At 24.7% G+C, this 18492-nt stretch overlaps 1 protein-coding gene across 2 annotated transcripts in view; it reads right to left on the bottom strand.

Annotated features, from left to right (window-relative positions):
* Window positions 1–14607, bottom strand: part of LOC132928999 (myosin-IIIb-like) — a 34843-nt gene extending 20236 nt beyond the window's left edge. The window contains exons 1-5 of one of the 2 annotated variants that reach the window (XM_060994012.1): window positions 14489–14607; window positions 9305–9448; window positions 8409–8584; window positions 6962–7066; window positions 5977–6153 (exon numbers count right to left, since the gene is read on the bottom strand). In XM_060994012.1, the coding sequence (XP_060849995.1) occupies window positions 5977–6153; window positions 6962–7066; window positions 8409–8584; window positions 9305–9448; window positions 14489–14516 (630 nt within the window). In that variant the 5' untranslated portion in view covers window positions 14517–14607. Of the gene's footprint in view, window positions 1–5976; window positions 6154–6961; window positions 7067–8408; window positions 8585–9304; window positions 9449–9911; window positions 9931–14488 lie in introns of those variants that run through there. The other variant, XM_060994011.1, reaches the window with a different exon arrangement.
* Window positions 14608–18492: the final 3885 nt, after the last annotated feature.

Here is an 18492-nt window from a genome sequence, read left to right as displayed (position 1 = left end):
TGACCTGTTTCGATTGCAAAACACTGCCGTCAGTTGCGCGGCATTTCCGTTCTTCGCCACTACCACGCGAACTTATCGTAATTGATAACCGGTAGTCCACGTTACCTACTGCTATACCCTCGGTTCAACTTGACAGTCTTCCTCATCATTATTGTTATTATGACTATTGTATATATACTATAATATTTATAAATATGTTATATATTACTTATACTTATATATATAATATAAACATGTGCACGTATTGTTAGTAGAGCGAAAACTCGAACAACCGTACTTTATGGGCATGGCTAAAACTCTATACGAGTTATAAGTTTATTAAACTGTTCTCATACACATTTAATTTTATTGACTGGATGGGCAATATAATAAAAAAATAATTAATATAATAACTTGGTGCCATATGCGCAGAAACTTTCTTGATAGAAGTCAATAAAAAAAAAAATATTTTTCTGTTCAATTTCACTCATGTTATTCTGTTTATCTGTTATGTATATTCTATATATATATGTATATGTATTTCTATATATGTATTTCTATATATATATAATATACAGAAAAAAGAATCTCAACAATTTCAACAGAATGAGTGAAATTTAACAGATATAGTATATCGTAGATTATATATAATGGGGGGAAGGGCTGTGGAAGATTACATTACTTAGTCTTCTTTAAAAACTAAAAAAATTAGAGAAATTAAGTTCGTTGTAGAAATATTTTAGCTGTAGACCCTAACATAAAGACTGCATCCGAATTCCGTCCCAAATATATAAATTTAATTTAAAGATATACTAGTTGTTTCAGGTTTTATAAAGGCTTTTTATAAGGATAGGTACGCTAATTTTGTCCCGGATTATTGTTATACTAATTTAATCTATTTTTATTTTTCATTATTTATTATATGTATAAATAATATATATCGTAAGTAATTTTAAACAATACTAAAAATAAAATGTATGACATAATAACGTCGAAAATTGAATTTAACAACATTTTATAATTTAGAAATAAAGATAATACCTATTTCAGTGATCGCACTAAATACACTTTTCAGCTGTTATTTGCACGTGTCCATATCTGATGAAAATATGAAATAATAATTTATATTAAAAATGGATTGTATATACTATATAGTAATAAAAGTCACATTTTAAATGTTAAAAATTAAATTAAATTTTGTTTTTACAAAGAATTGAAAAAAAATATTAAACATTGGAAGTGTATTCAAATTTATGAATAAAGTTCAGGTCTAATATCACGATTGGAATTTGTAAAAAAAATATTTTATAAATTTAGTCCAATTACAATTTTTTTTTAAATTTATTTATTTTAATTATTAATATGACAGTTTGATTTTGACTATTTAATATTTACTGAACTGTTTATCATTAATAGAATATATTATTATTAAACTTTTAATTTTTTTTTTATGTATATTATGACAATAATTATTTAGCTATAATAATATGAATTTATTTTTGTACATATTTTGTAAATATTATTACCTACGATTGTATTATGAAAATATACTAATATTGTACATATGATAACCTTCTTTTTATTAAATTAGTATAAACCTTTTTTAATCGGGACGGAATCGGTATGAAAAAAGATTCTTGCGACGGTAATCGGATACAGCTAATTTAACTTTACTCTTACTTTTGTATGAACAACTTATCTTTGATTTTAATACAAAATATTACATAGGACATGGTAAATGAAATCGTGTACAATATTAAAATAGGTATTAGCCATAAAGTACCGACTTTTAATACTAACTGTTATACAACTGAAAAACACTTAATACTGAGACATCATATTATTATTATTTCAAAGAACTCATTGATAATAAGTGTAAGAACAATTTAGGCAAAGTATTTTAAGTAAATACATTTCAATTAGGAACAATAAATAATGGATAGAAGTTTGATATGTTGTAAGTCAGTCCCGGCTTAAAACAAAACCTTATACATAACAAAATACAAATATAGGCCATTAATATTTGTCATTTTCGAATAACCAATATGAGATGCATGGAAATTAATGTAGAAATTAACATTTAATTACCTATTTATATTATTTTTAACTATAACGGAATAATTAATATGATTTTTGTTAGTTGAAAATTAATTGAGTTTCAACATGTTAATAATAATAAATAGTGATCTACTAAATTGTATAAAAACAATATAAGTAACAACAATACGAATTTACAGTAATGTAATCCATAAAGAGCAGAAGTGCAGAACACTTCCGTTTGTAGTAATTTTAAAATAACTTAAAGCGTATGTTTACTAAAGTATAAAATACAGGTCAGCTGTTAATTAATAAAAATATAATAATGTTTATGCGTTACACAAATACCATTTATCAATCCTTTGGACAACATAAAATAAATATGCGTACATTTAAAACCATATATTATTCACACAGTAATTAGATCACCGTTTTTAATTCGTTGCGTAATGAAATAAATATTATCAATGGTAAATATGTGCCATTTTAAATTTGAAAGCCAAAATTAGATTCTAAACACGATTATATTTTTTTTAATAAGTATATTACGAATAATGCAAACATGTTCAAAGTTACATCTGCAATGCCCAATTTGCAATTGATGATTAGTACGTTTACCTTTTAGGAGTATTTTATACATAGATATCTATTAATATCACCCATAATCGGTTTTAGAAATAAGAAAAATTAAACATACTAATCAATTAATTGTGTTTTAACATCGAATTTAAACTTATTTTTGACTAAAATATAAGGTAATTGGAATTATAAATGTTTTAAATTTGTTTAATTGCTAAGAATATTTTAACTAAAATTCTGAATTAATTGTACCTACAAATACCTTGTAAGATTTAACTTAATGTAAAAATATCGCACGTTCATAAATTTTAGTTTATCATAAGTTTTTACGTTATAAATTGTATTATAATATATAAATGAATATAGTTAACTATTAAATTATTGAATACTTCGGTTATCAACAGATAGTGACGGTTACATCACAAGTCCGAGGAGAAAGGCGAATTTCAAATCAACAAATTTATTACTCTAATTAACCCGAAAAATATTCAAATTTTGTTAGTTTTAATTTCTAAAAATTTCAATACAGCCATAGATAATAATCATTTTTTTTTTTTTGATAACTACAATACGGCTATAATTATTATAACTTACTGACAATACAAATTTTAGCAAAATTGTATCATTTAATGTACCTTCTACCTATACACCTATATAAATAATTATTAAATAATAAGTTATAAGTATAATAATGAATAGTGGTGACAAAAATTCAAAAGAAGGAGGGTGGCAATTCACTAATCGACCCCCTCGGCTAAACATAGCTGTCAATGGGATTAAATTATAATATTAATAATTTTAGAAACTCATGTTTTGAATCAATGAAACAACGAAATTAAATCATTGTATAATGAAAAAAATATGCAAATATGGTTAATACTTATTACGTAAAACAAAAAAAAGTAGGTTATGGATAAATTGTTGTCATTTTTAAAATAAAATAAGTATAAAATGACTAATCTGCATTGAAGTAAACTGGGCGAAACTAAATAATGTATCACACGTGGTATCTATACTTTGAACGGCGCAACATATAGGCAATAAAAGGGCAATACCTACTCGTCAAGATCTAATCACTGAAAAATAGAGTTTGAAAAAAATAGTATTTGAATTACTACTACAAACGTTTTAACTTTAAATTCTTATAAATTATAACTAATTACTCGTTTAAAATTTCATTTTTATATATTATTCAAATCATCAAAAATTCAGAAAAATAGTAAAAAATCTAAAAAAATCTAAAAAATGTATGTATGACACTTAAAAAATAATACTTTTATATAAAAATAAAAATTCATTGCATTTCATATTTTTTGTTGATAAAAATTATATTTTTTGGTTTATAAATGTTAAGAAGCCTTATTGTTGGTATAATAATGATTAATTAATTAATTTGTTTTCAGTATAAAATAAAGTAAGTAATTTAGTTTTAATGATACTTATATGTGACATTAAAATTTTAAATAAGTAATTATAAAATTAATTTTTCATACTTCAATGAATAAATAAGAAAAATATTTATACATATGCAGGTAGCTAAGTATTTGTATTCATTCTTAAAAATATTTTAAAATTATTTTCACTAAACTACCTTATATGTAGTATCACTGATCACTATCTATAAGTATTATGGATGCAATATATAATTTAGGCGAGTAATACCAAATGGACAAAGATAGTCTATAAGATATAGGTATATAAGTTACAAATATTTGGATATAAGTATATAAAATGTGTCCCTTATTTTAGAGTACGAAATTCACTGTTTACTGATACATTATGTCTCAGATTTTGAAGATGCAACATCATTTGAAACTAACTTCAGTGCAACTGTATATATGTATTCATTGTGTTCTGCTATTTAAATGCCAATACCCAAGGATATTGAAGTAAGTTCTCAACAAATGTTAAGGTTGTATTAAGAAAACTTTTTACTATACTTTATTTACTTATTAAATCTATTATTTATACATAATATAAAATACTGTATACATTTTTATTATAAGTTAATAATACAATATATGGGTATATCTATAGACTCCTCTTATTTAAAGCTTAATAAAATGCAAAAATTAAATAACCATTTTTTTCTATTTTATTATTTTATCAAGTTATTTTTATAGTTTTTATAGGTTTATATCTAATCAATTTAGTTACATTAATTTCTTCCAGTAAAAATGTTAAATATTTTTAATTTTTTAATTAAAAATTTAACAGCATATTAATGATCATAAACTCATACTAGAGAAAAGTAAACAGTATTTCTTATAAAGCATATTTATAACACATATTTTATAGTTGTTACTTGATAGATTAACACGGTGGCGGCACAATAACAAGAAACCAAGGGTTCTCTGTAGTTGAGTGTTATTACCGAATATATATCAATAAACCAACAATTGTCATAAAACATTTTAAAATTGATTTTACATAATCAATTTAAAATCAAAAATGTTGGTAATATTCTTTCATTTTAAAACAAAAAGTAAAAATTGTATTAATTAATAATAATAAAATCTATGTACACACCATGACTAGTTTGGGCTACACCTACTGAAAAGTGTCACCACCGTCTATTTACCAACAACTATACTATAATAATTGTATTAATATTGTATATTAATTTTATTTCAAAAAATTATTATTCAAAATTATTAACCTAAATATTCTACCTGATTTTTCATGATGTATCATTGCATAGTACAGTGATGTACATATGAAAATATAAATTCTCATGATACACCATTTTAATTTTTGTATACTATACTAAAAGTGCATTTTTTTTATATATACATAACTGTTCTTTTTAAATTTGTATAAAATACCTTATGAATATATGAAATAATAATTGTACCATTGAATGTACTGATTGTAGGAACATTAATGGTATGAATTAACATTAAAATACCTGACTATCAAACCAAATAAAATTAAATAACTGAAACACATAAAACTAATATTTAAATATCATAAATAACTAATAAATATTAAACATTCTTATAATCTAGGTACCCCTTTAATATCAAGTTTTTTATTAACTTTGTTCCTAACAATTTAATGTAATATAAATACAATAATTTAACAGATATCAATATTTATGTATATATATATATATATACATAAATATATACTTTTTACAATTTTAATATTGTGAACACAAAAATTAATAATATATGTTTATAAATTAAATTAAAAATTAATGCTATATAATTTTGTAAATAATTAAATTTAAAAATATATATTATCGATACGTAAGATTTATTCACGTTCAATAAATAAAAAAAAAAAATAATTTTAACTAAAGAAATTAGGCTCAATTTGTAAATTTTAGGCACCATTTATATTATAATTTATAATAATTTTTATTTAGATACTACTAACCTCTGGTGCCATCCAATAAGGTGTTCCTACTGACGTATCACGTCGTCCCATTGTAGCTCCTAAATGTGAAGAAACTCCAAAGTCGACTAATTTAACTTGTCCATCTTCAGTCAAAAGAATATTATGTCCTTTTACATCACGATGCATACAGTGATTACGATGTAAGAACGCTAAAGCCTTATGAAACAAAATAAATATAATCAATAACTTTATATATATGTTATTGGCAAAGTATAGAATTTGGGCATTTTCTATAATGCCCCGAGCATATAATAAATATAATATAATATTTTTCTAACCAAATTGGAAAATTTTCGTGCTGTCTCTCACGAGGTTTCCTAATTGCGGACAAAGTAACAAGAACCATGCAAGATGAGGACGAAATCTAAAAAGGTAGCATACAAATTGCGAACAAAAATATAACATACTAATTGCAGACAAATTTCCAATTATTATTTTTGATATAACGATTGTGAACATTGGGAAATTACTGTTTGATATTGACGATATTGAGACAACTGTCAAAAAATAATATGTTTAATCAGTTTAACGATTATGACCTTACTCGTGCTTGCTTAATATCTGTCGTTTTTCTGTTTGTTTATTTTCTGTATAAAAATGTATTGTGAAAAAATTACATGTAATTGATGGTTAGGTTCCAAACACGGAAGTACAAGTGCAAAGTAGCTGAGCGAATATGCACATCAAAATGCCACGGAAGCAGTACATGCAAATAAATGATATAAAAATAAAAAAAATATTATATTTTCTAATAATATAAATACATATTATTCATTATATTTTGACAATACTTTACGTATAATATTGTCTATATTGCCCAATATACGAAGTCCATTTTATATAATGGCAGGCCATTGTAGAAAATGCCCAAATTGTATACTTTGCCCGTAACAAATAGATTAAACAAAGTGGGTAATATTAAAAAGTAAATTGACTATAAAAATTATATTTAAAAAATATTTACCTGTAAAGTTTCATGTAAAATATATGCAATTTGATCTTCAGTTAATTGTTTTCCTTGAGATTTTAGTCCGTGTACCAAATCGGTCACCGATCCTCCTTGGCATAGCTAAAACCAAATTTAAAAATAATGTAATTTCTGTTAAAAAGTTTTAAATGTGCTAAATTAAAGGACACACAACATTTTCCCATTCATTTTTTTTAGTAAGATTCATAACATAAACTAGAAATATATTATGATAATAAATGACAATTATGAAATATTTATAAAGTAACAATATATTTACAATATTTACCAACAGTTTATGTATGATTATAAATATATCTAATTTCTTGTTTTTATAATAATAAATTCTTAATTGACTTATTACCTACTAAACTGAAATAAGAGAATACTATTTCTAATGTAACATCAAGTATATTTAGTTATCTCAGTATAATTATTAGACATAATATAATAGATAATATTTTTAAATTTTAATTTGATGAAATATCTGAGTTTTAAAATAATCTACCAAGAGTGTAGACAGGGAGGCCCCCAAGGGGCCTATTGGCCATGTTTGCTTTTTGGCTATTTAAACCTTATTCATTTCAGTACATTCTGAGGTTCTTGTAGTTTTGTTATATTTATTAGTTGTAATTGTTATAAAAATGTAAAATATTTTAATATTATAATATATATTTTATTATATTCATTCCTAATTATTATTAAATTTACATTGTATATAATTAATTAAATTAATATATACATAATATATACATTTTGACATGTTAAGAAAATTTTCTACCATTTACATAGGCAATATGAGATGTTAGCCCCTCTCCGCCATACAAAATTCCTGGCTACACCACTAAATTCTACATTTAAATTTACTATTAATTATTATTTAGTAAATATTACATAACATATAGTATTTATTAGTATCTATAGAATAAATATGCAATTAAGGACTAACCAAAATATGATTTAGGTACTAAATTTAATTATAAATTCAATTTAACTTTAAAAAAAATAGTTTATTCCAGTTCATCATTATATTTATAAGATTATATTGATCAGGCATGATATGTCAACAACTTTGTGATACGCATCTAGGTGGTATACCATCGCATACACTATTTATCATTATTGCTTCAGAAGTAAGCCACTTAATATTCCAAATTAAGCTCCTATTATTATATCACATATTAACACATTATTTTAATCATTAGTTAAAATACTAACTACAAAATATAATATACTAATAAACTTTATTGTTTTACCGAATATGTATTTGTATTTTAATTTTTATAAATTATATTTGATAGCATTAATATGTAAAAAATACTTTCCTAATTTTCTATTTAAGTAAAATTTTATTCCCACTAAAGCCATCTTAGATACATATTATTATGGTAAACATCGTGGTACACATAGCTAAAAAAAATTGTGTACTCAAAATAAGACTTACTTCCATAACAAACCATAATTGGTCATTGAGTTGTTTAGAGCCTTTAACAAAATAGATTCCATGAAATGAAGGAATGTTTGGATGCAGACTGAGGTCTCTCAATGCTAAGTATTCATCTTCAATTTCTTCTTCGTTGCCTGCAATATCTTCTAATATTTTAATGGCAACAAACTCTCCTATGATAAAAAAAAATTCACTTCATTACATAAACATCTTTAAATTTTTAAGTATTGTATACATTATTTGGTATGGGTATCGTTTAAATATTATACAATATAGATGTGCACAATAGGTAAATAGGTAGTATGCCTAGGCATCCTCTGAATTTTGTGATTGGAACCAATTATTTTATCTATTGTAACTAAATAAAATTTATGAAATTTTTCTAAAATAGGTATGTGATAAACAATATTATTATTACTATAATTTTTCTGTATTACCTATTATATATAACCTAATTTACAATACTTAACACATTATTGTGCATAAAAAAATCAATTTTTATGTAATGGGAGAAGTACCATGATCTAAAAATGTTAGGAATCATTTATTTTATGTATAATACAAGAAATGGCTCTAAATTTTAATTTAAACTTGTTAATAAGCTAATTTAATAATTTAACTTAAAAATATCTGCCAATATACATTTGTATTTTATATTATTGTTATTACATATTAATATAATACATTAAATTGTATAAAAAAAAATGTAATTAATTCCATACCTATAATTCTACATAATAATTTATTAATGTTACTTGTCTTGTAAAGAGACCCAAATAAAAAAGTGGCCAAAAAGCACAATAGACATCACCTAAAATTTAAGTTTGAGCATTCCTATGACTACCCATATGGCCATATTCCAATATTATTAATTAATTTAGGTAAACGTTTACCGGTGGTCGTGTCTTTGGCTCGAAATACTTCGCCGTAGGTTCCTTCGCCGATGAGCTCGTCAATAGTAAACCGGCCATCCGGGCTAGGCACCGAGTTCAAGCCAAACCGCTGACACATCCTGTAATAGTCCATCTCGGTATCCGCTACAAGGGACGACAATCATTTATTAGTACGCCAGAGAACCGTATGCTACGAGACTGGCAGAATACAATGACTACAATCAGGCCTAAACGCGACTGGCGATTTAAACAACGATGACCATTGACAGTAATGACATTTACGATTTATTAACATAAAATATAATGTGATTATTTTAGTAAGTACTCGAATACTGCCATACTGATTACTGGTATTATTGCTAATTTACAACCGGATGTTACCGAAGAGACGCAGACGTTCATTTATCACTAGATCACTAACAACTAAAACACTTTCGATTTAGTGATATTACAATATAATAAAATATACATTATCAGACACAGACTACCCACAATATTATTATTATTAATGTAACTGTTTGTCGTATGTGTGTGTGTGACGGTCCCGCGTGCTTAATATTATTGTATCAACAGGAGGTTTTGAGGGGATATTGTAAACAAAAATCACCTGGCCAGCGCGGCTGGTCTGACTGCGTGCGGTGTGTAGTGTGTAACTGTGTACGTATATTACGGTGCGTACTGCGACGGTGTGAGTGTACAACATCGCGCAGTCGCGCGCGCGCGATGCACATCACAGAAATCAGTGGCGTGAGACGCATAGTGATGCCATAGCGCCGGAAGTGCATTGTACGCGTTTTGATTTTGTTTTGTTTATTACATTTTACCGCGAATCGTGCATACCTACTTAGCCGTATTGCCTATATGATTATATTATTTATTACAATACCAACACGCTGTATAGCGTTCAAGCGTATTCTCCATAGGTCTATGTTGAACATACAGTGTCATTTATTTTTAGGTGGAGTCGGTCAATATTATATATTATTATTTATTATTGTTGTCTCCGTAAACATATGTAGCATTTTTAAAAAAAATATATAAATTGCCCCCTTTCTATACACAAGTATAACATATTACCTTCGATTTTTGGGGGTCTATTGAAATACTTCGAGGGGCTAAGCCTCCTAAATGTCCTCCATGATGTCCGCCTATGCAACTATGGTTAATTTAGCTTTAACAGTTCCTAGTAATAGTAGAGGCAGTACAGCTTACACACATATAAATATTTAAACAATGATCCAGTAGGGTACTAGGGTGTATAAAAATGTAATCACTAATCAGCTAAGTACCTATATAGTTATATTGTATATAGACCCTATCTGAACATGTGTGATGCACTACTCTTCATTTCTATAACTAAAACCTAAAAAATTAAGTCGAAGTTTATAAATATAAATGTCCCATAGTATAGTTAAAATAGTTCAGTATAAGTGATTTACTTATGTAGAATTACCTATTGTATTAATTGCAATTATTATAAAAATATTTTCTTACTAGATTTAAAAGTTAAAACTGAACTAATACTATTTAGGTACTTATAAGTTTATAACTTTATTAGTCTCCAATGCATAAGAAAACTAAAAGTTGATATAAGTAGGTGCTGTTTTATACATTAAAATATAAAGAAATCTGGCAGTGGGAACATTATAGTTAATGGTTATGTACAATTGTACAAAGTATAATAATATTATTAATATTTAATACACAATAGAATAGAATATAAATTATTGTATGCATTTTAAAATTATCAATAAAAAAATAAGTTAAAAAGTTCCAGGAATATTTTGCTGCTCAAATTAGTTATATAAAAATAAGAATATAAAGATATTATAATTTAATATCTATTGTAGATGTTATAGTCGTAATCGCCATTCACGACACCAGTGCAACGTTATTTTATCTACGCAAACTACCAAAATTCTCATGGCATGGTTTCGTTTTGACGAAGCTTAGTCCTTAATGACTTAACACCGAATATTTTTTATTTTGTGTTCCAATTCCGAACAAACGGGTTTTTCTGACATTAAATAGGTACGTATATGTGCATACACGATACATCAGATTATGTGGGTGTCCTAACATAGCAATGGCATAACAAATATTTTCAATGGGAGATTCATTAAAAATATATATATATATATATGTATAATATGTATACATATAAAAATATGGTATATATAAAGATTTATTTTTATTATAGGACATAGAAGAATTTTAAAATAACATAATCTAATTTCCTGGGTTTTATTTAAATTTGTCAATGACCTCTTTGTATGACTTCTTTTGCTTTAATTCGTCAAAAAGTATTTAATAATAATTCTTTTTATTTTTTCGTATTTCAGAAATTTTCACAGCATAATATCATTTTAAAACGTATCAGGAATTTTAATACCAAATGATATTATATAGATTTATAGTTATCTACTAAGTCCATATCCATAACAAAAATAACTTCAATAACTTCATAATTAAAATCTATGTACCTTAATATCTATCTAGCGACACACTGATTTAATAATAATTTAATATATAAGACTATAAAATATATTTGTCGCATGTCGGCTCATATTTGTGTGTGAAGTGAACCTAATCAGTAATATTTACAAAAAAGTAAATTGTTTATAAATATTATTAAAAACATAATTTAAAATAAACGATTTCTAATAACAACTCAGTGATTGGGTGGTAACAGTACCGTCATGACAATTTTTTTTTAGTTTTAATTTTTATCTGTATCTTTTATACATAATATATTATAAAGATAAATTATTAACTATTTTTAAATTTCAATTATTTTTATACCTATGTCTATGTGTAATATGCATAATAAAAAAATGTTGAGTTTGAACATCCCTCTTAAACCTGAATACGTCACCATGATAGTTAAATAGTCAAATAGATACTATATATAGTGTTAACTGCAATAGTTATTTTAACTTTTAAGTAGCCCACGGTATGTATATAGGTTGCTTATATTATTATGTATTTATGTATGACCCAAACAGTAAACATACGCCTACGTCTATACGTGAGAATATTATGTACATAAACGTACACATACTATGTCGAATTCTGCATTGATATGAATACCTATTTATATTATAGTTTATATTATATTGTACTAAGTAGTAATTATACCTGTATAGCCGTATACATAAACACAATTAGGAAGAACGATTTTTCGGTTAGTGTGGTTTTAAAAATAATAACGTCATTGTTTTCTAAATGTATAAGATTGTAGGTATCTACTTTAAATAGTATTGGTATGAATAATAATTAAAGAATAGAAAAAACACAATATTATGATATACACATAATATTACCACTATAATGCTCCCCTCAATTAAACTGATTATAAATTACTCACATCAAATTATTGTTGCATATCATAGACTGCACTGTCAGTACTCATCTAAATATAAGTACCTCAATTTTGAACGCGCACCGCAGTTTGATATAAACTTAGATAATAATGTGTAATTACATGCAATATAGGTATTTACCGTTCAATAAACACGATTAAATAGGTAGTGTTAACTATTAAGTGTTCATATTAAAATATAGATAAGTAAATATGGATACCTATTCCTAAACTTTATGGAACATATTATAGATCATAATTTTTTATTAAAAACAAAATTTAATTACTAAATCATATGTTCTATAATATAAGGGGCAATGATTTATTTTAGATCTGCGTGTTGATAATCCATTACAATATATAATATTTAAGTTAATAGGTTAATATAAACTAATAAATAACAATAAATAAACCTCTCATGCAGATTTTAAACCATTACAGCAAATAACTCATTTATTGACATTTAACGTTTTTAATAAAATATTGAATAATAATATTTTATTATATAATATTAAGTATATTTAATATTTATATTAATTAATATTATATTCTATAATTACTATTAGAGTAATATATAGTTAACCAAAAATCCAAAAGGAATTTTATTGTATCAATTATATAGTAATTATATTATTATTAATGAAAACGAAACAATTTGTTAGTTTAAAAATTTAATCAATTTAAATATTTTAGTATAATTAGGTACTCTATATCTGCCATCTGGCGTATAATGCAATTATAAAACAAAAGCTATATCACTGACAAATCACTTGAAATAGTAGAAACTTTATAAAGTATATTATTATAATTTATAACTAATATATTATGTAAATATTCAACATTATTCCTATTCGTAAGTTATAACTTGTAAAGTTGTAAGAGTACCAATGTATCGGTACTTATTATAATAGATGTAATTTAAATATTCAAGATCGGAAATCATAAATAGTTCAATCAAAATGAATAAAAATAATTGAACATAAGTTACCTATTTACATGTGCTTCATAAAATATAATCAAATATTTAAACTAAGATGATTTAAAAATAGTATAAAATATACCTAATTGTTTCAATAATATATTATAATACATTTTAATAACAAATTCACGCTTGATTAATGTGTTTATGTGTCTAAACTCAAAATTAAATACTTAAATTATTTAACCATACTATAATATTATATAAAAACAAATTTTAACGATGAATTTATTCAAATATAAGTTTTTATTATAGTCCTGCAGTAGGTACCTAAAAATTATTTATGCATTTATAAAAACTTGTAAAACAATTTCTAAACAGCATTCCTATTGCCTATACTAAATTTTAATTTATTATTGTTATAATGTTATGGATTTGTTTTAAGTTATAAAAACAGGCTTGTATCGGTTCATATTAAATATATTCGTTTTTCGTATAGTATTATAAATTTATAAGAAATATGTATCACTTATTCACTTGTGATATTTGATTATAACTTGATGCAATATATTTATTGAAATATTATTATATTGAATATTTTGTCCTATGAACTAAATTATTTATTTTTGTAGTCATTTAAATCGATTGATGTAAATTGTATTTATACATTCGTACAGTCAACTTGTAATTACGGTTGAATCATTTTTTAAATTATAATAACATTCTATTTCTAAAAATTATAATGTATACATATATCAATTAAAGGTTAAAATATTAAAAATATATTAAAACTTCAAACTTGAAATGTTTCCTACGAAACGTATGAACTATAATTGTATGAAGAGTATTAAGACATAATTGTGTTTTTATAAAATATATATAATACTGAATAATGTATACTCACAACTTTGAAGCACATCGACGTATGACATGTCTCTGGAAATTCATAAATTCTTCAGGAGTATATAATAATCTGAGTTTATCAGAATATCTGCATTATTCGTTTATTATAACATTCATAGCCTATACAATTAAATAACACTCGTATAAATGTAATATATAGTATATATAAAAGCTCGTGTGAATTATTAAAATAAAACATATGTATGTAAAAAGTATAAATTTAATAAATAAAATATAATTTAAATATAACTGTATATTGATAAAACATTAAAAAATATAAACAATAAATTGGATACTGACAAAAAATTTAAAATAACACAACCACTCTACTGTTATCGTCGGAGTTCATCATAATATTATTACTATGCATGGCTGACGTCCTCTACCGATAAACCATCTGTCCATCTATAGTATAGAATATGTACATTATACATACATACAAAATGTAAAACAATAATGATTATTTTATTTAAATTTTAAATATCACTATAAAAATGTTAACTTTACAAAGTTCATACAGAAAATGTTTTGTTTCGAGAAAAAAACATTTAGTCTGTAGACCATAGTCTGTTTATTAAATTATCGTCAGTTACAAGGCTGCACTTCTATAAGAGGCTTATTGTACCTAAATACTGCATGCCAGGCAATAGTAGTCTGTTTTATAAAATGATTCCAGAAAATTGAAATATATAGGTAGATATTATCTGACTAAATAAAAAGGTTACAAAACCAACTGGTTGAAACTTGAATAGTTGAAAAATTTTATAATTATCGGGCTACTATTATACATAGCTACATAGTAATGTAATGCGCGCCATTGATGGTAAGCAATTAAAACTGGTCTTGTGAAATGTTTTTCTTATCATCGCCTATCATTAACCCTACTCTACAACCTACGAGACTAAACACAAATATACATAATATACATTATATTATCCAATTTTTTTCACACGACCAACCCACAGTAATTACAGCCAGCTAATGTGTCCACAATACTATTGAAAATGGGGTTTGGCGCCATTGATATCAATATCATTTAATGTTCCATAACTGAAAATCATGTTATTACTTAAAAAAATAATAATAAATAGATCTAAAGAAAGATATGAGAATCCGATTGTGATTTTAAGGAATAAAATGTTTTGAAATAAGAACATGGGACATGGTCATATTAACGTCCGATTGTCGAGATCCAATCTATCAGTCCAATTTATTTCTATTTTTAAGTATTGATTTTCATTTTAATACATTATAGTATTAAAATATTAACAAATTAAATTTTAAACAACCGCGTTAAAGAAAATTAAATATAAAATAAATAATAAAATAACTTTTTAGATTTTAAATAATATTTACAAAAAACACTTCAATTATAGTAAAGCAAATCAATATTCAACCTACATCATTATCTCTTAAAAAAAATCATAAAATTATTATTACAAATTATAGCAACGTTTTATAACAAAATATTTTTAAAAAAAATTAGAATCGCCTATGTAGTATTTCCTTATTATAATAACAAAATATTTTAACAGTTCTCATTTAATTTCGTCAGTTTAAATATGAGAATGGTTTTACAACATTGTTATTATGTTGTTCGTTGGGAACTTTTTTGATGTTGAAATTGTAATAATATTTGCATGCGCTTACAACTCGTTTAAAAATTTATATATTAAAATAATAATTCTAACAAACCACAAAATATGCTGTTACCTTTAAATTGAATAGTAAAAAAAATTATCTAATATTATACACAGTACACACTCAAAATATAGTTTAAAAGTATCATAAATAATGAAGTCTGAAATATATGTAGACTAAAAATATATACGTATGTTATCGCCGGTGAAAAGGTAGCGAGAAAATGTTGAATAACTGAGAAACATATGCGCGTGTGCTGCTTCAATGGCCTTGAATATTGTTTTTAGAAGGGATGAACCGTATAGTATAAACTTTATACTATAAAGTATATACTATAGTAATAGTATTATAGTATATGTGCGACGTGCGTATTGCTTGCATGTATTGAGTAGACCTTGATTTAATTTAGTGTTTAGGTACATTGTACACATGCCTCGATTAAACAATACACTTAACAAAGACATAGTCAAGTAAATAAACATTTATAAATATACTGACTACTGGCTACAGAGTACAGAGTACAGTGTACCACTAGTACCAGACAGCGACACTTATTGTTTACCAGTGGCGGCTCTAGGGTTTGATTTTCACACATTTTTTTTTTTTAATATTTCATGATAAATTTATTCAAACGCTTAAAAATCAGTGCCGCATATAACCCATATTAGTCATTAGTACGACCTCACTACCACATATTATATAAAATACCTAGTACACAGGTAAACAAGATAAAAAATTATAAAACAAGAACTACTACATACAAATTACAATTTATAATACAAAATCTAATTTTTTATTTTTATTTTTTTTGTTGGTCGTCTGCTCACGTAAAATCACCGTGGTAAAATGATGCACAAATAATACAATTAAACGATATTTACTATTTAGTATACTAATATTATTTATTAGTATTCGAGGGGGGGCATTGTCCTTTGTGTTCCTTCCTAGAGCCGCTACATGTAGTTGTTTACATATATACAGCGGACCAGTGGCAAGTGTACAGTGTACAAATTCAATTTTTGATTTTATACTTTGGGGTGGATACTGAATTTTAATGACAAATTTAATTGAATTTAGACCCTAGGTTGAAATAAAAAATCCCCAGTATTTTTCAAAATAATAAGAAAAGCAAACAATATGTCGATTATTGAGTCACTGTGATAGCATGATGGATGTGTTAAATTTAATTCAATGATATATTATTGTATACTTACGAAAAATAGTTAGAATAGAGCACAGACGAGGTTTATTAGCATAATCACTAAGACACTAAGGAATAAGAAGATATTATGCGGCCATATTGTTTTTTGATATTGCTATTAGGTAAAATAATATATTTTACTATTACCAACACTAAATTATTTTCTTCCGTGTAGGTTAAATTAATTTTTTCCAAAAACATTGCATTAGAAAACATCATTAACCATTGTGTATTATTAAATAATAGTGTGTATAAAATATAATAATGTATATTAGTACATAAAAGTTGTATGTTTTTACGCATTATGATTTTGAACTGTAAAAAATAATGAACACTATTATTTATAGTTAAAGACTTTAAGTCTATAAGACTATAATGTCGTCTGAATTTTAACTTTAAAGTTTTTTAACTATCTATAAATAAAATTATGCTTAAATATTAAGCTTTTTAATCAAGTAAAAAACATTTTATTGAAATTTATAGAACTAAAAATATATAAAATTTAAAATTCTTATAAATAGCTTAAAAGAGTCAAAATATTATTCCAATTATCTATAGGTACTTAATAACCACGCTAAAAATTGATAAACATTATATTATTTTGATTATTTATCATACATATATAACATACATAAAAAACACATATCAATATAATATAATAATATTATTGTTGTAAAACAAATACCTAAGTAGACATATAATTATCACTCTAATCAGAATCTAAAAATTAAGTACGGACAATCAAAAACGAAGTCAAAATTCACTAAATTAATTTTTTTTTTTTTTAATACCAGTTATATTTTTCTAATTGACCTACAAAACAATTTTGAACTATTATGTATAACATAATTTTTAATAAAAAATAAATAAATAAATTTTTACTTTTTAAATTGTGGCGTAATCGATTATTAATGTTGATTATTGAAGTTACCACAAATCAAATATTACCAATGTGCAATTATTGTGGTAGGTAACATAATATTATATTCTCTTCAAACCACGGACTAAGAAAACTAATTAGTAATTACTAAGATATATCTTAGTCTTATTTTATACCGTGGACACAATATGTATCTTCATAGGTATATAAATATCTATTATATATATGTGCGTATCTTCGTATTCGTGTCTTATCAAAGTGTACATTATCTATATAAACATTC

The sequence above is a fragment of the Rhopalosiphum padi genome, chromosome 4, assembly GCF_020882245.1.
Source record: "Rhopalosiphum padi isolate XX-2018 chromosome 4, ASM2088224v1, whole genome shotgun sequence".
In the NCBI taxonomy this organism is placed as follows: domain Eukaryota; kingdom Metazoa; phylum Arthropoda; class Insecta; order Hemiptera; family Aphididae; genus Rhopalosiphum; species Rhopalosiphum padi.
This window is presented reverse-complemented; position numbering and strand designations above follow the sequence as displayed.